The sequence below is a fragment of the Oryza sativa genome, chromosome 7 (assembly GCF_034140825.1).
Source record: "Oryza sativa Japonica Group chromosome 7, ASM3414082v1".
NCBI classification, from domain to species: domain Eukaryota; kingdom Viridiplantae; phylum Streptophyta; class Magnoliopsida; order Poales; family Poaceae; genus Oryza; species Oryza sativa.
In genome coordinates, this window is record NC_089041.1 from 22819231 (window position 1) to 22841430 (window position 22200).

General features: G+C 46.1%; 5 protein-coding genes across 6 annotated transcripts; 4 read left to right on the forward strand and 1 right to left on the reverse strand.

Annotated features, from left to right (window-relative positions):
• The first annotated feature begins 1111 nt into the window (after positions 1-1111).
• Positions 1112-4852, forward strand: LOC4343613 (uncharacterized). Its single transcript, XM_015789759.3, has 8 exons — positions 1112-1243; positions 1664-1828; positions 2156-2347; positions 2902-2980; positions 3071-3195; positions 3363-3444; positions 3658-3719; positions 4150-4852. Exons 1-8 carry the CDS (start codon positions 1139-1141, stop codon positions 4564-4566), a joined length of 1227 nt encoding a protein of 408 aa, XP_015645245.1. The 5' UTR covers positions 1112-1138; the 3' UTR covers positions 4567-4852.
• Positions 4853-7700: 2848 nt separating this feature from the next.
• LOC4343614 (UDP-glycosyltransferase 71K1) lies at positions 7701-12583 on the forward strand. Its single transcript, XM_015790276.3, has one exon. The coding sequence runs from the start codon at positions 7932-7934 to the stop codon at positions 9375-9377; it is 1446 nt and encodes a 481-aa protein (XP_015645762.1). The 5' UTR covers positions 7701-7931; the 3' UTR covers positions 9378-12583.
• On the reverse strand, positions 11985-12587 carry LOC4343615 (uncharacterized). Its single transcript, XM_015790672.3, has one exon. It carries the CDS (start codon positions 12502-12504, stop codon positions 12274-12276), a length of 231 nt encoding a protein of 76 aa, XP_015646158.2. The 5' UTR covers positions 12505-12587; the 3' UTR covers positions 11985-12273.
• A 5371-nt stretch (positions 12588-17958) lies between these two features.
• On the forward strand, positions 17959-19050 carry LOC107281696 (uncharacterized). The gene is made up of 2 exons (XM_015790843.3): positions 17959-18116; positions 18374-19050. The coding sequence occupies exons 1-2, from the start codon at positions 18102-18104 to the stop codon at positions 18851-18853; spliced, it is 495 nt and encodes a 164-aa protein (XP_015646329.1). The 5' UTR covers positions 17959-18101; the 3' UTR covers positions 18854-19050.
• A 1073-nt stretch (positions 19051-20123) lies between these two features.
• Positions 20124-22178, forward strand: LOC9270338 (uncharacterized). 2 transcript variants are annotated; one of them, XM_015789305.3, is made up of 2 exons: positions 20124-20324; positions 21507-22178. In XM_015789305.3, the coding sequence occupies exons 1-2, from the start codon at positions 20310-20312 to the stop codon at positions 21984-21986; spliced, it is 495 nt and encodes a 164-aa protein (XP_015644791.1). In that variant the 5' UTR covers positions 20124-20309; the 3' UTR covers positions 21987-22178. The 2 variants fall into 2 exon arrangements, with proteins under 2 accessions (XP_015644791.1, XP_025882439.2); XM_026026654.2 differs by lacking the exon at positions 20124-20324 and adding an exon at positions 20872-21227.
• Positions 22179-22200: the final 22 nt, after the last annotated feature.

The window sequence follows — 22200 nt, forward strand, 5'->3', positions numbered from 1 at the left end:
TCTAGCCTGCTTCTTGGTTGCCGATTAGGGTAGTATCGGGGTTTCAGCCGGTCTTACCTGGTTTAACTATATTTGTTTTATATGCTTTACTGACATATTAAATCTGCCCTTTATGTTAAGATCTTGCCGCATTTAAGTATATTAGGCTCTTTGTTTGGTATATCCTATTTGCGTTGATATCTTAATATAGAGCGGTATCGAAGTATTAGCCGGTACATGCTAGATCTCTCTGATCGGCTATGCTATGAATATATATAGTCTTGTTGTTAGTATATATTTTGATCTAAGTGATTTATACTGTCTCGGCATGGCAACCGATCTATCCCAATCACTTGATTTAAGTATATATCAATATAAGGATTATATATTGTTAATATCTACAGCCGATCGAATAGATTTAGTTCTTTATTATCTATTTATAACTGCCGATCGATACATATTTAACATCGGCTCAAAGATAAATGATATGTCATCGGCACCTAGCCGATCGACTATCATTTATGGATTTAACCACAGTTTTTTTGTCTTTATTTCTTGTTGATTGCAGGATCAAATCAACTGGCACGCTAGCATACCCGAAGGCGAGTTTTGGATCTGCACTGGAGTTAAGCAGACCTCCCAGGGCTCGTGTTTTTCATCAACACCTCATCACCCGCCGCCTCCTCCTCTCCTGCCTCACCCCGGCGACCTTTCCCCACCCATCGGCCAGCTTGCTGCTTACACATAAGGAGAAAAGTGAGATTGAGAAGGAGGGAGAGGAAAGGGAAGAGAGAGGGTGCTGACATGGCATCTTGACATGTAGGTCCCACGCTGAGCCAGCCGCCATGTCGGACAAAACCGGGGATAAAACTGCCGAGGGACCTAGTTTGTATGGTTTTGTAAGTTGGAGGATGCGTTGTATCCGGTTTCGTGGTTGGAGGACGATTTTGTAATTCGATGACAAGTTGAGGGATCTTCGGTGTACTTTTTCCTAAAATACGGTGAGAAAAACTTGCATGCGGCCTATAATAGTTGGGCCTCAACGGGAATGCGGGCTACGTGCGGCCCATATTAGTTGGGCCGAGAGCTAGAATGCGGCCCATATTAAGTGGTGTTGCGCATTGCTGCTTTCACAGTTCGCACCATCCGGCGGAGGAAGATGGAGGCGCAGGCGACCCACCGGCGAGCCGGAGACCGCGGCGGCGGTGGCGACGGCGGGAGCTCCTCCGCCTCCATCGCCAAGCACCTCGCAAACCAGAGCCAGGTACCTCGTGAGCACGCGCCCGCCTTTCCCTCTCCATCAGATCGTTTGCTGCTTGCTGCCCCGGAGGTTCTGTGATGCTGCCGATTCCTGCACACGTTTGGCTCAAATTCTCCACGAATTCGTGGCTTCTCCTCTCGGATTTTCGCCCATACTCATCGCAAGAATCAAGCGCGCGTAGCCAATCGCACCATCGCGGTTACAGTTCAGCGATTGCCTCCTCGATTGCGGCTGCGGCTGCTCTTTTGCGCTGCTAGATCCACCTGAACCATGCCGGCTCACAGTGTTCTGCAGAAACCTGAGAATGCGTGCTGGCATGCTCGATTTCGTTGTCTGGCTCTGATTTCTGGAAGGCTCTGATTGCAACTGTACATCTCAGTATCTTGGCTGCTCTCGTCATGTGTTGTCGCGTTTCCTGCTCAGGTCTTGAAGTGGCTGCAAGATTTCTCTGATAAGGTGGAGGAGAGAGCTAAAGGAGCCGCTGCAGAAGTCAATGTGTTGTTAGATGAGGCTGGGGCGCTGGAGCTGGATATGAAGACCGCGATGATCTCCTTCAACAACCTGACCCGCCAAAGGTTCATTGAACATGCAAGTAGTGGTTCCAAATCTGTATATTGCACTTGTCTTTGGATGCCTCTAGTCTAGAAAGTTATGCTTGCTTTGTGATTGATTTGTTTATATCAGATGACAATATACTTAACTTTTGGCTGTAGTACACCCTTCTATGGTCAAGTGTCGTATACTTGTTTTGATTACTTTTGTAAAAGACATAAATTTCAAATTTACATAAATTCAAATTTATGATATCTCCTCATTCCCTCAGTGGAAATTGCTTGGGACACATTTCTGTACTTTGCCTCAAGGAGATGAATAACATATCACCGCTCACTGCTGCAAGTGCGTCTTCAACTGCAGAAAATTTCAGATGAAGATAGTATGCATCTGAAAACAACGGAGAGTATGCATGGTTCTCTGCAATCCCAAGTGCCAGCTCAGGATTATGAACGTGATATTTTACCAAGATACAAAGAAGCATTACACATAGGACTTTCTTCCTGTAAGGACCACTTCCGAAGCAAGGGACGCTCTACCACCTCTGTGTTCAGGGTAATGGCCTTACTTGCAGTTCTTGATGAAATATTTACCCCCCCCCCCCCCCTCAAACTTTTCCCTGCAAATTAATGCCATAATTTGTCATTACTAAAATTTTGTTGCGGAGGCTTGTTTAGGTTGATGCCAACTAGTTCCAGTTTTTAGCTGCCAAATATTATCTGAATCTTTATTATTTTTCTTCCAAAATTCTGTCAAGATTCCCATCCTTTTGGCACATTATGGTAAATTCATTTTCTTGCCGAAACACTTCCAATTTTCAGCGACCTATTAGATGACCAAATTTTGGAACACATTGCCAATGCAATTTTTACCACCAACCCTCCCCCTGGTCACCCAGATTTCAGAAGCAAATTAACTAAAAAGCTTGCTGTGAAGTAAATATTGCCAATGTTTTTCCAGCAAACTAATTATATGCCAAAACTGACAAACCAAATTTTGGTAGTTCTGTTTGGTAACTGCAGCTGGCATTATTTCAGAAATTCTATAGTTCACAAGCGTTTGTTCTATGGTAGCATTTCCAAATTATCTTTGTTGCTTGACTCTTGAAGGCTATGTCTGCATATGGCCCTCTTCCACATATAATTGGTTCTGAAGAGTACATTCATGATAACAGCTGTGGTCTGGCAGGTATAAGTATTATTCAATTGTTTTTCTTTGGAAACAATTTTATACTTTGTGAATATACTCATGTGAGCTTTTCAATTTTGTTTCAAATAGATGATATGCAGCCTCTAAGTGATGACTTCAGTTGGTTGCGGGAGTTTCAAAGTGAGTCTTCAGACTCACGGACTGCTGATATCTCTGAGTCTCAAATTTTCGGGGCTCAGCGAGGTTATGAGAAGGTACAGTGTATTTATAGTTTGCGGCAAGAATGATGTGTTCTGGTACTGATTTGTTTGCTGTTTCATATGGAGTTTGTTTAAACTCTAATCAATATATAGTACTCCTAGTTGACGTTGACACTAATAGTCTTCCAGACCATTAATCATGTGTGCGTGTTTCAATCCAGGGGGAAACTGACTCTGTGGTTTCTGCTGCACGAGAATTCAAGGCAATGCTGGAGGCTGCACTTGTTAATCCCTATAAGTTCTGTATGTGATTCTTTCCCTACTTCCGTCCTAATTTTGACATCTTATAATACCTGTATAGTGTGTTAACTATAATCTTCTTCATTTATTATGCTTTGTCCTCTCTTTGAAAAGTTATCTTTCTTTCTTAGTCCAATTTAGATGTAGTTTTTTTATAAAAAAAAATCCGTTATGATTTTCCTTTTCATTGATTTTAGTAGACCGTGCTTTTCACAGATGATGATGCAACTATTACAGCGCAAGATGCTTCTGTAGAGAAGAAGATAAGCACAAGTGAGGTACAGCATAACCTTTCTGTGGCATTGTAGTTTGGACTATGGGTATCTTCAACCGATATTTCTGTCTGGCTAAAAGTTGTGTCATAACCCTGAGTCCCTGATGACTTGTTCACATGACTCACATCTGGAGTCCTACTCCCAAAACATCAAAAAAAAAAAAAAAACTTGCATGTGTTAATTCTTCTCTCATCTTTTAAATTTCCCTTTAGTTGTAAGATTTCATACGAAGCTCAACATGTTTCTAATTGTGAGCTCTTGCTTTTGATTGTTCACTCTGGTCCAGTGGATGTGTTTTTTTTTGTCCAAAAGTATATGCTGATATTGCTATTTGGGGAATATGATACCAATAAAAGGAGATATTTCCCTCATTCCAAATTTCCAGTTTTAAATAATTTATGACCCTAACAAAGTTGCCTTGTGATGATTCTAGGACCAAGTTATGCTGACAGGGACAAGTGAAGCACCGAGTGGAAGATCAGCACAAGAAGATAACTCTGAACAGACAGGACTTTTTGCAAGCTTGCAAAGCGCAGATGCCAATCCTCATGACATCTATTCTGCTTTGGTTAGAGAAGGCCTGTTTGATACTGGTGATGAGATTCTGTCTATGGATAGAGGGGAGTCTGCTGATACTCCTATTTCAGGCCTAGCGTCAGGTTTAGCAAATCTTGGCACTGCTGATCCAGCTGAAAGGGGCTACTCAATAAACGAGACTACAAATGAGGAGGGATACTTGATTGAAGGGGATGATCCATCACCATCAAACAAAGACGAACAAGATGACCAAACTGATGCACATGGTGTGTCTTCGCCAGAGCCAGAAGATGGTGTTTCTAGACCATCCTAGCCATGCTGATATTGGTTGATTTCTTCTCGAGTGCAGTTCATTCTGTCAAAATCTACTGTAGACGCTGGTGAAGCAACTGAATGGCAATGATTTAGACGAGGAACACACTTTTGCTGCCATGTGCTGAGTGCTGTAGACTAAGAAATTATATACTCCCTTTGTTTCAGGTTATAAGACGTTTTGATTTTTGGTCAAAGTCAGGACAAATTTGTAGAAAAAAATAGTAACATTTTCAAGCCAGGACAAATTTATTATGAAAATATATTTAATTATTGATTTGATGAAACTAATTTAGTATTATAAATATTACTATATTTGTCTATAAACTTTGAAATAGTTTGACTTTGAAACGGAGGGAGTACCGTTGCTCCAGTGTATCAAAACAACGCATTGAAAACATACCATTACGATTTAATTCCATCACTAGCGCAACTTATTATTGACGCCGCGCTTATTAGCTCTTTTTTCTCCCTGATGAGGATCAATAATTCGTTACCTCATGCTGAAATCTGCACTGTAGAATACCTAAGACCGACGTCGAGGTCTCGAGGATGAAGAATTTGGCACGCCAAAACCATCCTAAGATCGAGAGGCTGTGACTGTGCCTGGTGGCATATTCAAGATGTGATCAGGTTGATGAAGACAGCATTGCACAGAAATGTCTTCGATTGAATCAATGAGCACGATCATTGGCGTGTTTTGCACGAATGACCAAAACAGAGACGATGATCGGACGAAGAGATGAAACGAATGCAACTCTTATCGATCAAGACATCGGCACCGTTACTACCAAAGGTTCTTTTATAGGAAAAGTATTGGTGGAGACCGGGTGTCTTATAACCGGCCTTATCTACAGCCTCGCCCCGGATGAATGCCAAAACCATCCTATGAGCGAGAGGATCAGATTGATGAAGACACTACCATTGACGTGTTTTGCATGAACGACCAAAACAGAAAAGATGATCGGACGAAGAGATTAAACTAATGACACTAGCCCATTCTTTTCTCCAACAAGAGCTGGATAAAGATTAAGATTTTTATGGCACGCTTTTTAAACTGTTAAACGGTGTGTTTCGTGTGAAAATTTTTTATATGAAAGTTACTCTAAAATATCATATTAATATATTTTTCAAGTTTGTAATAATTAAAACTCAATCAATTATACGTTAATAATACCATCTCGTTTTGCGTAAAAAAACTTATTCTTTATTTTCATCTTAAGAAAAAAAAAACATCACAAAGATGACCAGAAGTAGCCCTCGGGCGTGCCTAGTTGTCTCTCTCTCTCCCCCTCTCTGTCGAACACTATGCCAGAATATGACCAGTGGAACGAACACAAGGTGTTTGGTGCTGTCAAGTGGCAGCATTTCTGATAGTGTTGATTGCAAATGTAAAGGATACGTTAGCGGGGGCTTTAACCACGACTCCAACTTTGGATTTGTTTGGAGAGCTTAAGATTTTAAGAAACTACTGATTGGCAGTGTCGGTGACATGGGACCGGGAGTATCATGACTTAGAGACTTGAGGCAGACACGATCACCCACGTGGCCTAACCCCCTCGGGGGGGTCGGGCCCGAGGGTGATACGGCCGCCCTTCTCTTTGTCTCCCCGAGGGGTCGGACCGCTCCCGTCTCGGCCCCGAGGGCCAAGGCGCCCCGACCCCTTGTGGGTTTTGCGCCGCGTATATAGGGTAGGTGAGCATAGCGGGGCTCACCTAACCGCATTTATTGCGGTTTGGACGAGCGCGTCACGCCACATGTAGCGCAGTATGGCACGCTCGTTTATCCGGTCTGTGACCGGTCACAGATCGGTCAGATTGCGGGTTAGGTGGCAACAGGCGATCTGACACACGCCTCGCCCCGTCCCGTCAGGATGAGAGTCTCTAGGCACTCGTCCCTAGCCGGAGCCAGCGTGCTAGCTCCTGGAGATGGCACGTTGGTCCTGGTCAGATATATGCCAGGCTTTATCCCAACCATTATAAGCAAGACGTTGTATGAAGAAGGGCGAACATGCAGATTGCTAAACTGACACGTGGTGGACAAAGGTGACCGGTCTGTGACTGGTCTGACACTGGTTATGTCGCCGGAAGACAACCGTGTTCCCACGTTGCACCTGCTTCCGGCGGAGTGGAGGTAGGTATGGGCCGTCCCATCAGAAGGGTCACTCGGGCAGCAGCTGTTGCAAATCTCCGCCCATTTATGAAGAGATGACAGGGTGATCCCCGAGGTCAGACGAACGAGGACGCGTGGCCACACTCAAAAACAGGCAGTGTTTCAGCTTCCAAGAGAAGGCAAGCCAAGTTTTACTATAGATAGGATGGGCCCCCACCCAAAAAGAGAGAGAGGGAGAAGTGGTGCATGTGGTATCCCCTTGAGATATAAAAGGAGGACCTTGCCCACTTAAGAGGCGGGGCTGGAAGGGGGGATGATCTGGAGAGTAGATCCCACGAGAGGAAAAAAGGGAGAAGAGGGTTTTTAGAGTAAGAGCTCTCTGGCTCTCCAGCTCTTTGTAGCTTCTTCATACACAGATCCACCAGAACACAGGAGTAGGGTATTACGCTTCTCAGCGGCCCGAACCTGTATACATCGCCCGTGTCTTGTGCTTTTTCCATTCTCGCGAACTTTCCACAGACTAGGAGCTTAGAATCTCACCCAGGGCCCCCGGCCGAACCGGCAAAGGGGGGCCTGCGCGGTCTCCCGGTGAGGAGCCCCACGCTCCGTCAGGCAGATATTTTATAAGAATATGGAGAAGTTTCGTTTCTTAGATTATGGCTTCTAGTTAGTTTTTGAATTTTATAACTACAATTTATCAGGATTTGGATGAAAAGCTAAATTGTTTGGAAATTTTGGGAGAAACTGGAGCTACCATAGACTCCCCAAACAAAACCCTTTGTGCGCCACGATCGGTTCGCAGCGTGTGCCATCCCACGCGCTCGGTTCACACACCACGCAGGGAGGCTCTGGCTCTTCATGCGATTCTAACAAACCTAACAAACCTTATCTAAAAGAGAAAAAACGAAATAAAGAAAGAGAAATACCGAAAATACTGGTTTGACACGCACCAGGATTTTCTAAAAAAAAAATCCAACAGTATCGATCTAAGACATCGTCACCGTTATTATAAGAGGCATTTGTAAATTTGTTATCGATTTTTTCAATATTGTAAGGATGCCACTCGAATGATAGTTTTAGTAGTATTTTTACAATTTTTTAGTGGCAGTCTTATAATAACGATTCAAAATAGTGGCAAATTTGCAATTGCCCGTTCTTTTATACGCAGAGACTCCGAGAGTCAGTGCAAGCAAGCAGGAGCTCGTCACTGTCAATTGACAAAATTCAGTAGCAAATCCTACTCTGTCTGCATCAATGGCTGGCCCAACCATCGTCCTCCTCCCGGCCTGGGGATCCGGCCACTTCATGTCCGCGCTGGAAGCCGGCAAGCGGCTGCTCGTCGCCGGCGGGGGCGCCGTCTCCCTCACCGTGCTCGTCATGCAGGCGCCGACGGAGATAGAGGCGTCGGTGGTCGAGGCCCACGTGCGCCGGGAGGCGGCTTCCGGGCTCGACGTCACCTTCCGGCGGCTCCCCGCCGTCGAGCACCCCACCGGCTGCGAGGCGACCGAGGAGTTCATGTCCCGGTACGTCGAGCGCCACGCGCACCACGTCAAGGCGGCCATCGCCGGCTTGGCGTCCCCCGTGGCCGCGGTCGTCGTGGACCTCTTCTTCACGCCCCTGCTCGACGCGGCGCACGAGCTCTCGCTCCCGGCGTACGTGTACTTCGCCTCCACCGCCGCGTTCCTCGCGCTCATGCTGCGGCTGCCGGAGCTCCGGGACGACCTGACCGTCGGGTTCGACGGCATGGAGGGAACCGTGGACGTGCCCGGGCTGCCGCCGGTGCCGCCGTCGTACATGCCGGTGTGCCTCGTGAGCAAGACGGTGAAGAACTACGACTGGTTCGAGTACCACGGCCGCCGCTTCACGGAGGCGAAGGGCATCATCGTGAACTCCTCCGTTGAGCTCGAGGGCGCGGTCCTCGCCGCGATCGCGGACGGCCGCCGCCCCGCTCCGGCGATCCACGCGATCGGGCCGGTGATCTGGTTCGACGCCACGCTGCCGCCCGAGCAGCCGCACGAGTGCGTGCGGTGGCTCGACGCGCAGCCGGCGGCGTCGGTGGTGTTCCTCTGCTTCGGGAGCATCGGCTTCCTCGACGCGGCGCAGGTGAGGGAGCTCGCCGCGGGCCTGGAGCGCAGCGGCCACCGCTTCCTGTGGGTCCTGCGCGGCGCGCCCGCCGGCGGCGTGCGGTACCCGACGGACGCGGACCCGGGCGAGCTGCTCCCGGAGGGGTTCCTGGAGGCGACCGCCGGGAGAGGGATGGTGTGGCCGAGGTGGGCGCCGCAGAAGGACATCCTGGGACACGCCGCCGTGGGCGGGTTCGTGACGCACTGCGGCTGGAACTCGGTGCTGGAGAGCCTGTGGTTCGGCGTGCCGATGGCGACATGGCCGCTCTACGGCGAGCAGCACCTCAACGCGTTCGAGGCCGTGGCCTCCATGGGCGTCGCGGTCGAGCTGAGGAGGACGACGGCGAAGGACGGCGACGCGGCGAGATCGCTCGTGGAGGCGGCGGAGGTGGAGCGCGCGGTGAGGAGGCTGATGGCGCCGCAGGGCGGCGGGTCGTCGGAGGCGAGGGAGAAGGCCGCGGAGGTGAGCGCGGCGTGCAGGAAGGCCGTGGAGGAGGGCGGGTCGTCGCACGCGGCGCTGCAACGGCTCGTGCGTGAGATCGTTCGTGTCGTGGCAGGCCACACTAGGCCGGAATAGCTGGCTGGTTGCGGTTGGTTGGCCCATCTCACACGGTACTCGGCCCAGTCTAGACGAGAAAATTATACTAGAAACCAAGACGTCAACCACGTGATGCGGCTTAAGGGTGTGTTTGATTCGTGGTAGGGTATAGCCATCCCTACCCCTATGAGCAAATCCTGGAGAGATTGAAGTCACCACAGACGTTTCGCTGTCGACAAGTACGTCACCTACCACTGACTGAAAGCACAACGTCGCGCTTCGCTGTCGACGGGTACGTCACCTACCACTGAAAGCACAACGCCGTTAAATCCTGGACGTTTCGCTGTCGACAAGTACGTCACCTACCACTGACTGAAAGCACAACGTCGCGCTTCGCTGTCGACGGGTACGTCACCTACCACTGAAAGCACAACGCCGTTAAATCCTGGAGAGATTGAAGTCACCACAGACGTTTCGCTGTCGACAAGTACGTCACCTACCACTGACTGAAAGCACAACGTCGCGCTTCGCTGTCGACGGGTACGTCACCTACCACTGAAAGCACAACGCCGTTAAATCCTGGAGAGATTGAAGTCACCACAGACGTTTCGCTGTCGACAAGTACGTCACCTACCACTGACTGAAAGCACAACGTCGCGCTTCGCTGTCGACGGGTACGTCACCTACCACTGAAAGCACAACGCCGTTAAATCCTGGAAAATTCGCTCCCACAGGGAGTTGAACCCAGGACCTCATGTACTACTGAGGCTCTTGTAACCACTAGGCTACAAGCCCTTTCACGGGTATAGCCATTTATATTTGTAGGAATATGGTGGTTCTGTTTGTTTTATGGATATATGACCATCCGGATAGGAACGGATAGAGTAAAATCAATAACATATTAATCAATGATAAATATGTTAATTATCATCAATATAGTCATATCTATACTAATTAACAATAAAATGGACTAATTATATAATCAACACTAATTTTGACAAGTCAATTACTCCATACGCTTCAAAATATAAGAAATCTATAACTGGATGAGATATTAATCATTTACTAATGATTAAGATTACCAAATGTGGATATCCTCATCCGGTCAATTTAACCCACTCATCTAGTATCTTCGTGAAACATTTTCTCTTTAGACCACCCAATCCATTCTTACCCATCAACCAAACATATTTAAAAACTGGATCGTCATATCCCATTTAGTGATATCACTCTAACCAAACACACCGTTACCTTCCTCCCACCCTTAACCCCCATCGCATTAGAAGCTGAGAAGTAGCTGGTTGATAGCTATTCCCTCCGTCTTATAACATAGTAATCCAAAACTGAATAAGACATTTCATATTAGAACAAATCTGGATAGGATGGTATTTAGATTCGTTATACTATGAAATGTTCCATCCGATTATAGATTATTATATTATGGGACGGATGGACTAACTTTTGAGAATCTGGAAAAGTTGAAAAACTAGAAAGGCTAGGTTTCCAAATTTTTATCTTTATTTATTTTCTATATTCTATAACTACAACTTCTTAAATCTAACTTAAAAATTTATATTATCTTAAAATATAACTTAAAAATTTATATTGTTTAAGGGAGCTAAAGATTTAAATAAAAGCTATAGCGGTTAAAAACTCATCAAACAGAGATACTCCTAGTTAGCAAAGGAGGGTGGCATTTCGGCTTGGGAGGCCCATCGACCTCATATCTCCGGCGAAACGGTATAAGCCAACAAGGCAACAATGTACTACTACACGTCAAGCGAGGACGGTGACTTTCGTGGAGGTAGAGGACTCTGTCTGAACTGTTTTCATTGAAGAAACGGAATTGAATACAGGCCAAGTGCGCAGGTACACCATAGTCACCTATTGATATATATACGTACAGAGAAAATGAACTACACGTCTATCTACACTTCAACCGTCTCTCAACTCACATCAGTAATTTAATTTCCGGTTTATCCCACCGCATATCCGTTTGTTGACATTTTTCCATCACTACTTATTAAGTGCGAAATATGATGACTGCTCGCTGTAAACTGCAAGGACCATTTAACAGGCTTAGCTGGAGCAGGATGAACTCAGTTGCTCGTTTTGCTCATTTCTCATTTCCTTCTATTTAATTTTATTACCTGTAATTTTTCTCATTTTTCACTGAAATTTTAGTGAGTCCTTCAAAAATTAAATAAAAAAACAGAAAAACCAGCTGGAGTCGAGGAGTGGTCGCTGCATGTTTGTGTGCAGTGGGCCAACGAAATTAAACCAAGGTTTTCTGGTAATGAAGGTCCACATCAAACTATCCTCTCGCATGGCACAGTTAATGCTACCAACGGGTGGTCGGGTACAGAATTTAAATGCTGTGTGCTTTAAGCCAAATGTAGAGAAAAATGGGTCTTTATTTATTTCGAAATATCTCATGGCCAGCCGCTCTCAATGGTGTGACTAATCACGTTCAAGCCATGATATGATGGATCAAGGCGAGACAAGAAAAATGTATGAGCAGTCATGCGAGCAAAAGTAGTAGTACTGATGAGTGATGCCCCTTCAAATATCATAACCTCCCTGATCTTTTCTATAATTCTATTAGAAGAAATAATTAAAAGATCGATCACACATAGGCTCTGCTAATGAAACCGGTAACAAAAATTTAATCAACTTCCTCTCTTCATCTCCAGCATATGTACAACATACTACATGCACAGGGATTACAAGCTGCATGCAAAGCTTAGCATTTTGCAAGAAATCAACAAAGCCAATTAATTAATACTCCTCCAATAGTAGTACTAGTAGCCAAGGCCCAACGCAACAAGCACACCTCGCAGAGAGCACAGAGACGTACGCAGCAAGTAGGTCGCCTCCTCCTCTCTCTCTCTCCGGCCATCACCGCCGGCGGCCGGCGATCGTAGGTAGCGTAGAGCTAGCTGGCGTAGAGCCTGTAGTGGCGGTAGGACTTGAGCATGGCGCCGCAGAAGGTGCAGATGATGGCGCGCCACGTGGCCCTGTGCACGGTGAGCAGGTAGCAGAAGCGCGTCGCCGTCTCCATGTCCGCCACGCTCGCGCACCCGCCGCACCGCGAGCAGATCCCCGCCGCCGGCTTGCTGCTCCGGACCTTCCTCCTCTGGTCCACCAAGAAGCAGAAGAACACCATCCTCCTCGTCTCCGGCCGGCCGGCTCGCCGGAATCTCAAATAACACGATGTGTGGAGTGGTGGTCTCTGACGGCGGCGGAGGTGGTGGTGGAGGATGGCGCAGGGGGGTTTTAAGGAGGAGAGCATATGGATCGCATTGATGGCGGTGGTAGTGAGGTAGCGGGTAGGAGAGGAGAGAAGGGGGTGGAGGTATTAATGGCATGTCGGCTTGATGGCTGGACGGCTGGACCATGATGCATGGGCATGGCGCGTTGTATGCCACTCTTGACTCCCGGACTCCACTTGTCCGGAGTAATACAATTACAGTTGTTGTTTGTTAATTTTTTTTCTTTTGACTTAATGTTTAGTACGAGATAGATCAGAATTGAACACCGCCACTCCGCCACCTAAAAAAACTGACTGGCAATTCTGGATCTTCGATCAGCCAGAAATAAACTGTCTGAATCTTCTTTTTTTTTTTAGAAAATTTCTGTCTGAATCTTTGATCAGCATGTTTGTATATATGTGATGTGGAGAAGTAGGTTACGATGTTTCTCATCAGTTTTATACTAGCACATTTAGGCTTCCTTTAGAATGGAGGAATCTGGTGAGAATTTTACGAGTTTTGAACCGATTCCTGCTAAACTGTCGTAATAAAATCCCTAGTAGTACATTTTAAATGAGCCGTCAGTGTCTTTTTATTTTCCAGAAACAGCACTAGAGCGACTGAGTGGCAGCTATAAACATCGTCCAGAAATTAAAAACAGGGACAGTTAACACGTCGGTGTGAGATAGGAGTAGATCGCACGACGCTGACTGCCCACTGGGAGGTAAGAGTCTGGGTGCGAGCTAGGCTGCGAAGGAGGAAGGATGATAGCCAGTTGGTTAATGGATAGACAGCAGGAGCTAGCAGATGGATCGCAAGTATCCGTCAACCAATTTATTAGTTGTGCCTTCGCCAATTCCATTTGGATTTCACACGAAAGCGCCTCGTGAAGCAAGCAAAATATGGGTAGAGAGAGCCTTCCCTGCTAAGCAAGCGAGCAGTCGATCGAGCAATATATTCATTTGACCGATCACTAACTTCTCTTTCGAAGTAAATGATGGGTCACTAACTAACTGTCTAACTGTATAGTACCATTTGTAATTGCAGATCGTTTCAGAGTATGACAAAGGCAATCTCCATCAGAAAAGGCGCCAACGGTCTCCTTTTTTTTATTCTTTTTGAAAAAGAGAAGGCGCCAGGCAACGGTTCTTTTACCAATTCTTACAGGTTTCTCTTGTTTCAGCCAGGGATCACCCTGGAGCTTGGGGAGGAGGACCACCTCCTTTGATGTTGGATGGGATCATCACTCCAATACTCAGCATGTTCATCAAGTTTGATTTGATCCCAGGGGCCAGGGCTCACATTAAACTTGGTGACCACTTCTACGCAATGATAGGTCCATATGAACACACTACTCTTACGGTCTTGCCCCTCAAGCGGTCGATTAGTTGGGTTGCCGTAAATGAAGTACCCTTTGAAAAATGTAATTCACATAGATGATGGAATAAGATAATTCTTATACGGTCTCTAATAGAGTATTTATAAATATCAAGTTTTACATGACATACAAATATGGTACCTCCCGAAAACGATAAAATTACCTATGGAATCATAATGAAAGTCAAAATTATACGTTTTCTTACTACTTACTTTTTTAGTAATGGAGGAATGTACGTAGTCTGTCTCTGTTCTTACTGTTTAGTGTACTGCTGGTGGAATCGAACATTAAAAAATAAAAACACCAATGCTAATGATCTTATATAAAAAAACATCTTTTTGAACCAAAAAAATGCTAAGAAAATATCATTTCCATCACATTTTGCATCCCAATAGCATGGGACGGAAACATATACTCTAACTTTAAATGATTGACATGTGAGCCTCACAGCTCGTAGGCTCATAGGTTAACGACACATGTCGGAGAACTGTATGTTAGAGGAGCTTCTTCGGTATGAGATGGCATTTTCCTCCTCACCGCTTCTTTAATTTCATTTTCATACACTTTTGTTTTTACTACAACATTCAACTATTGTATAATCCCAAATTTAAAACAGCGTTCTTAATTAAGCTTATCCAAACCTTTGGATATTAGCTAGAGAAGAATTATGGTATGGAGAGAAGCTAGAGAGTTCAAAGAACCAGGTGACTAGTCGTTGTCTTTAGTAAAGGTGGTTCTGGCATCTCTAGATGTTCTTCCAGGTTTTGACTGCCTTCTGTTGCGTGAAAAATATACTGGTGCTTATGTATACAGTACATAACTATAAGTATATCTTCTTCAAATCTTAATACAATCGGTTGTCCGTTTCTTCGGCCAACCCGGCCAAAAAAACTAGAGAATAATTAATTAATTTTCAATAACTAGAAAAGGATCCATAATATTTAACAAGCAATAATGAATTTTATACATTAAATAAAATATATAAATAAATGGATATAACTTTTATTGGGTTCTATATATTTGCTCACAAGTCACAACTGCTCTCTGTAATTTTGGTCTTCATTTCATTTATTTATTTTAGCTGCTTAGAAGGCATGACGAGACATAACTACATAGGGTATTGATTATTAAACTTGTCTGAAATGTTATGGCACCAAAAGTAGCTGTAAGAGTTGTTGCGGCGATTTAAGATGTGAAACGTGTGATGTCATTAGCTTTCTTATAAGAGTGTGTTAATTTTCGGTAGTAAATCATGGCTGTCACATTTGTGATGTTATGTTACGTACAGGTCAGCTACCGCAATACCGCAAATAGGATGAAGCAAATGAATGATTAGCACACCCACCATCGTCCTTTTTTCATCCTACTAGCCAAGAACCAAGAGAAAAAAAAACAATGAGTTTTAGTATTAATTCGATTAAACATATATTTAAGTTAAATAGTTTTTTTATGATTTTCCTTATTGAATAAATAGGTGATTTTATAATTTAAGAAGAATCAACAGTGAATCAGCCAGGAGATGACCGTTGAAGGGTGTGGGTTGATTAATGGAATCTATTTGCCTACTCCCTCCGTCCCAAAATATAAGAATGTTTTTATATTTTGGGATGGAGGAAGTAGTCAGTGGTGTAATATAATACTCCCTCTGGTTCTATATTAATTGACGTTTTGGATAAGATTAAGGTTAAACTTTTATAACTTTGACCATCAATAACATTAAAAATATTTAGTTTAAAGAAACTAGAAAAACATATATAGATTTGTCTTTCAAAACACTATAATAAAAGTAAACATGCATTTATTTATTGTATATATTATAATAGAAAAATAAGGTCAAAGATATATCTTGTAGAGCGTGTCAATGTCCAAAGCGTCAATTAAAATGAAACTGGAGGGAATATTATATAATACTAGTAGGGATGGTGTGGTAGAAAAACCACCACTACATATACATACAGTATAGAAATTCTTCATTGTTTACATTATTAAGGACTACTCATACGTACCATTCAATCTTATCTTCAAAGTTTCCAACCTCATGTATGCCAAGCCAATCCTTGCTCCACTACATGGAGTGCAAATGCTACCCAATGTATGTCAATCAATAAAGTGATTAATGTAGCCATGTAGGGCAAGTGATACAAGTCATGAACAGATCGATATTTATTGCTTTGCTAGTTGCTACTGCAATATACATGCTCAAATAGTCTTTAATTATCATCTTGATTCTTTTACTATACCTAGCATATTTCCCAAGAAATTAAAGAGGGGAGCTATGCTGGATGTTGTTGCCCATGCTGCTGGCAGTATAACTTGGGCTGTGTTTAGTTACACGCTACTAAAAATAGAAGTTTAAAGAAATTGGAACGATGTAACGAAAAAATTAGAAGTTTGTGTGTAGGAAAGTTCGATGTGATAAAAAAATTAAAAGTCTAAAGAAAAAAAAGTTGGAATCGCCTTGAGCCATGACTGCCTCCAAAATCGGTGCTTCCTTAACTCGGCTGCATTACTCCGTTTGGCTGCATTGCTCCGTTTGTCACGCTCGCACTGATTGTCTTGTCGTTGTAGATCAGTCAGTTAATTAGGACCACACGCAGGCAGCGCAATTAGAGCAAGTTTAATAGTATAACCAACTACTAGTTACAATTCAACTATAGTCAGTCTAATAGCTCGTCCATACAATAGTTACATACTGCACTATTAATACCTGGTTCCACCTGTCATACACACTGTGTCTTGGAGTCCGTGCTACAGCTAGGTATAAATCTGTAGCCCACTGCTCTCTTATTTATCTTCTTAAAATATATTTACAGCTGACTTATAGCCTACTATTGTACCTGCTCTGCCTACTCATCCTCATATCCTTTCCTTCCTTCGACTACAGGGAATTAGTAGAAGATGGGTCGGTCTGACACGTAAACACGGGTACATTAAGTTTTTTGGCCCATGTAGTATTTGCTGACAACGACAAGTTGCCAATCCTGCCATCGATCGGGGCATTGTACAAAGTCTCGAATACTACAGGAAAAGTAAGTTCCATGACATCGAGGTTTAAAAGTTCAAATTTATACCATCAACAGAGCAGATCAGAGTACATTTAAAACATTTCTGAGAATAAAGCAGTTTAAGCGGCAGCAGCGACGGCAAGGAATCACGGCGCTGATCCCCCAACGCCGGCGACCGGTCGATTCCTGAAGCCGCCGGCCGCCACCGTACTCGTATATTCCTCTCCACCCGTGTGTCGCGTCGATCGCCGTCGGCGGCGGGCGGCGGCAACTTCTGGTTTATGGAGAGGAACAACTAGGGTGGGCCGGTGATTGGTCCAGTTTCGACTAAACGGCCCAATTGGTTCATGGCCCAGGCGCATCTTAGGGGTTCGGAGATTTCTTCTCCGTACCCCGTCGAAACATACGCATTCGCCGTTGTGGTGCCCTCGTATCGTATTACCGGACACCTACGAGGAATCATCTTCGCTGTGTGATGCTTGGCAACTCGCCGGTGTTCTTTCCCTCGAGGGTCGGCGCGACTACGATGTTGTCTACCGTTCATATCGACGTCGATCATAGCTCCACAATAGATTAGGGCACTATGTGAAAAAAGAAAAGCAAAATTATGCCAAAATTAAGATTAGGCCAAGGATTTTGAGTAAGAGGTGTGTACAATTCTCGAGTCATGAATTCGTGATCATGGGCACTTCACCTCGTAGAAGTTGAGATTACACACTAGGCTGCGTTTGGATCCTCGGCAATAAACATACTAGCCTCGCTTAGTAAGGTGAGCTGTTTGGCACTGCAGCTAAAATGTTGCTACCGTGGGCAAGATTACCTCATTTTAGCTAAAATGTTTATTGGGCTTTAGCTGCAATGGGCTAGCCCATGCTTATCAGGCTAGGAAAGCCGATCAAGGGATCTGCGCGCGCATGGCACGAGTAGACACCGACCTGCTCCCATCAATTCCATTGACCCACGGCCCAGGCAAGCCCACTGGCTTAGCTAGTTAGCTTCTCCCCAATCCTGCAGATCTTCTCGTCTTCTTCGACGGCTCAATCCAACGCCTGGTGGTCTCTCTTCGTAGGGGTTCGGGACTTGGGAGGTCTGCGTCGTCGCCGTTGCTGGTCGACGAATCGCGTCACCCATGGCGCATAAAGGGGTAAGCCTACTGTTTCCATGTATCTAAAAATTAATTGAGAAGTTGTGTCAGTATTGGGACGACCTCAAGGTGTTCGATAGAATGCCCAGAAGACTCAACATGCCGCTGCTTCGTCCTATGCGCCAACACAAGCTTCACCACGAACACCAAACACACGAATTCCACCACTCTACCAATATAGGTTTTAGCATTGCACGCGGCCACTCCATGATGCGCTTATTCTACGGTGACTAACGACCAGAACCGATTGATTGCAGCCCGACGTGCCTGTTGTCAGTGGCATCAACAGCGGCAGCACGGTGAAGCTCAAAGACCTCGCCCCGGCGGCCACCAACAACGTGAACACGACGTTCATCGTGCTCGACAAGGCGGCCAGGGCGCCGCCGCCGCCGCCGCACGGCCGCGCCGACGCAAGGGAGGAGACGTGCCTGGCGCTCGTGGCCGACGAGACGGCGGCGGCGCACTTCCTCCTGTGGGGCGCCGAGCGCGACGCGTTCGAGCCGGGCGACATCGTGCGGCTGACCGGCGGCATCTTCTCCTACCACAGGAGCAACAGCCTCGTGCTGCGGGCCGGGCGGCGCGGCCGCGCCGAGAAGGTGGGCGAGTTCACGATGCTGTTCGTCGAGACGCCCAACATGAGCGAGGTGAAGTGGGTGCGCGACCCCGGCGACCCCAGGAGGATGGTGCAGGAGGCCGTCGTCTCGCCGCACTCTCAGGTCTTCAAGCCGCTGCAGTGACTGACTGACTGACTGACCAACCAACCTAAGGTTTGGTTCTTCTGTCACTGAATTTTTTTGTGGCACCGTTGTACAATTGCTCAATGTCGATTAAGGTGTGATTAGCTCATAAAACCTTGCTTTGATTAAGGGCAAATTAAACTGGATGATTGAGAGAGAGAAAAAAAAAACTCGTAGGGCATGTTTGGCATAGTCTCCATCCTTTGTTTGGTTTCACATTGAATTCCCTTCAAATCTCACGAATTAACAGACCTCCCTAGGTAAGAGATTGGTGGGAATTGGACCCTTAATTCTCCCAAACACTCTCGAATTTTCAAGTATTCCAACCAAACTACAAACTTATACTCTCGAAAATAATACTCCCATTTTCCATCAACAACTCCCTCCAATCAAACAGACTGATACGGATACTGATGCAGGGAGTTTTTAGAGTTATTGTACTTTCTAGAAGTGTGGAACGAATAACCATTAACCAATACGAAAAATATCGTACTTCTAGAAGCGTGGAATGAATAACCAGTATGGAAAATTGTTTTCATCATTGAAGAAATGTTATTTACATGTCAGTCAGATAATCATCAGAAAAGTATCCCCATGGTGTCCGTAGTCTAGTTTAAGATAATTTTCTCCATTACCTACTACTCATAGAGTACAACCTTACATAGTAGTTTTTAGTGTAATAACGGGCGCACGGGCGCGTGTCTGCCCGCACCGCTGCTAGGGGACACGCATGTAATAACGGGAGCCGTAGAGATCGCCTCACCCGACATGAATTGATTGATGAGCCCGCAGAGATAATCTCTTATCTGTTCATCATCGTAAAATTGAAGTTACGAATTGGGGGAGAAAAAGATGGGCCTGTACTTTGACACCTACTTCTCGTATGACCATGTCCATGTAAAGAAGCAACGGGAAAGAGAGAAGGAGATGATGGTATTTTCGTCCAATACATACAAAATACGTATCTTAGTAGCACCAATGAAATTACAAACAAATAGCAGTGGCATCGTTTGAAATACGCAAAAAGTAACAGTATATTTCAAAACCAATAAAATTTTAATGATATAGATCTAATTAATCCATTAATAAATCATCACTTACATAGATGAAATTTAGTTCAGAAAAACAAGTAGTAAGAGAGAGAATCTTCCAATCCCTCTCTTCCAGAATGTGTGGATTATTCAGAGAACTGAACACACGTCCAGCCAAATCCCGACCAAAAACCATCATCAATCAGCCGATCCTGATGTTGTCCCTGCCGCACACGAGCGTGGTGGCCCAGTTGACCGCCACGTAGAACCTGTTCCTCCAGCTCACCACCCTCGGCCCAGACACGCCCATTGGCTTTAGCTTCTTCCCAATCCAACGTCTGGTGGTCTCTCGGAGGTCTGCGTCGTCGCCGTTGTTGGTCGGAGCATCACCTGGGCGGTGTTTCCCTGTCTGTCGAGCATCACCCATGGCGCATAAAGAGGTAAGCCTACTACTGTCTTTTCGCATGAATGTAAAAACTCTTAGAGAACTTGTGTCAGGATTGGGACGACCTTAAAGTGTTCGATAGAATGCCCAGTAGAGGGGAGTGGGTTATAATCTCTCGAGACGATAGCTCCTTATTACCAGAGCAACTAGAGGTTGGCTGCCTTCCACTGCTGTGCTGTGTGTTGCAATATTTAATCACCAAACAAGTACTAATAATCTATTGATTTATCTTTGCACACAATATTTAAGTATTCTTGTTTCTTCGATATTAAATAGGTAGATTATTAATGATAAATAGATTGTTGTGAGTTCAAACATATTAGCAGGTGCTTTGGCTTACTATGCAGTGTGGTATGGTAGGGGAGCATATTTTAGAGGGTATGCACATAAGGGTACACATATGATCTCTTTTTTTTTTTACGAAAGCCACCTTTGGATGAGCATAGAGTATAGTTGTGTGCGGGTTACCTTGCCTTTAAGGTGTTCGTTATTTTCTATCAGCACAGAGTATGAAACTATCTTAAGGTGTACGTTCCCTTCTTGCCTGTTCCGTGACGCACCCATGCGCGAAGGCGCGAGCTCAGCTCGTGACCACGACGCCGTATCGCCTCGGCCTAGCCAGCTCGCAAGTCGCAACCGATTCCCCATCTCCGCCTCTGCTCATCTCCACTCGCCCGCCGCCGGCTCACCTCTCGGCGACCCGGCCTCAGAAAGCGTCGGTGGAGCGGGGCCGGGGGCCCGTCAACCGGCCCATCAAACAAGCCGTTGGCAACAACGCGTACAGGAAGAGGGAGAGGTGTGGGTGTGTGCAGTTAGGTGCGGCGCCGCCGCCGGGCGGAGTACATCACTTCGGCGGCGCTCTCCCGGCTACCGAGCATCACCCATGGCACACAAAGGGGTAACCCCGCAGTTTCCTCCCAAGTACCTCACATGTGGGATTTGATTTTGTTGTTGTTGTTGTGTCGAGGCGTTGAGAAGTTGTGTCGATCTTGGGACGACCTCAAGATGTTCGATGGAATGCTCAGTAGAGCCAATGATCTGCTGCTTCGGCGTACGCCTACACAAGCTTCAGCAACAACACATCACTCTACCGATATAGATATCGACTGTGCAAGCGGCCAATTCTTGATGTTTTACAGTGTAACTTTGACTAACAATTAGAATGGATTGACTGCAGCCCGACGCGCCCGGTGTCAGTGGCATCAGCAGCGGCAGCACGGTGAAGCTCAAAGACCTCGCCCCGGCGGCCACCAACAACGTGAACACGACGTTCATCGTGCTCGACAAGGCGGCCAGGGCGCCGCCGCCGCCGCCGCACGGCCGCGCCGACGCGAGGGAGGAGACGTGCCTGGCGCTCGTGGCCGACGAGACGGCGGCGGCGCACTTCCTCCTGTGGGGCGCCGAGCGCGACGCGTTCGAGCCGGGCGACATCGTGCGGCTGACCGGCGGCATCTTCTCCTACCACAGGAGCAACAGCCTCGTGCTGCGGGCCGGGCGGCGCGGCCGCGCCGAGAAGGTGGGCGAGTTCACGATGCTGTTCGTCGAGACGCCCAACATGAGCGAGGTGAAGTGGGTGCGCGACCCCGGCGACCCCAGGAGGATGGTGCAGGAGGCCGTCGTCTCGCCGCACTCTCAGGTCTTCAAGCCGCTGCAGTGACTGACTGACTGACCGACCAACCAACCTAAGGTTTGGTTCTTCTGTCACTGAATTTTTTTGTGGCACCGTTGTACAATTGCTCAATGTCGATTAAGGTGTGATTAGCTCATAAAACCCTGCTTTGATTAAGGGCAAATTAAACTGGATGATTGAGAGAGAGAAAAAAAAAACTCGTAGGGCATGTTTGGCATAGTCTCCATCCTTTGTTTGGTTT

Excerpts from the sequence above, each read along its gene's own strand:
- LOC4343614 (XM_015790276.3), top strand. The coding sequence starts at position 7,932 with ATGGCTGGCCCAACCATCGTCCTCCTCCCGGCCTGGGGATCCGGCCAC.
- LOC4343615 (XM_015790672.3), bottom strand. The coding sequence starts at position 12,504 with ATGGTGTTCTTCTGCTTCTTGGTGGACCAGAGGAGGAAGGTCCGGAGC.
- LOC4343613 (XM_015789759.3), top strand. The coding sequence starts at position 1,139 with ATGGAGGCGCAGGCGACCCACCGGCGAGCCGGAGACCGCGGCGGCGGT. Across the intron at positions 1,244-1,663 it reads ACCTCGCAAACCAGAGCCAG|GTCTTGAAGTGGCTGCAAGA; the intron begins GTACCTCGTGAG and ends TTTCCTGCTCAG. Across the intron at positions 3,196-3,362 it reads CTCAGCGAGGTTATGAGAAG|GGGGAAACTGACTCTGTGGT; the intron begins GTACAGTGTATT and ends GTTTCAATCCAG.
- LOC9270338 (XM_026026654.2), top strand. The coding sequence starts at position 20,892 with ATGCGCGAAGGCGCGAGCTCAGCTCGTGACCACGACGCCGTATCGCCT. Across the intron at positions 21,228-21,506 it reads CACCCATGGCACACAAAGGG|CCCGACGCGCCCGGTGTCAG; the intron begins GTAACCCCGCAG and ends GATTGACTGCAG.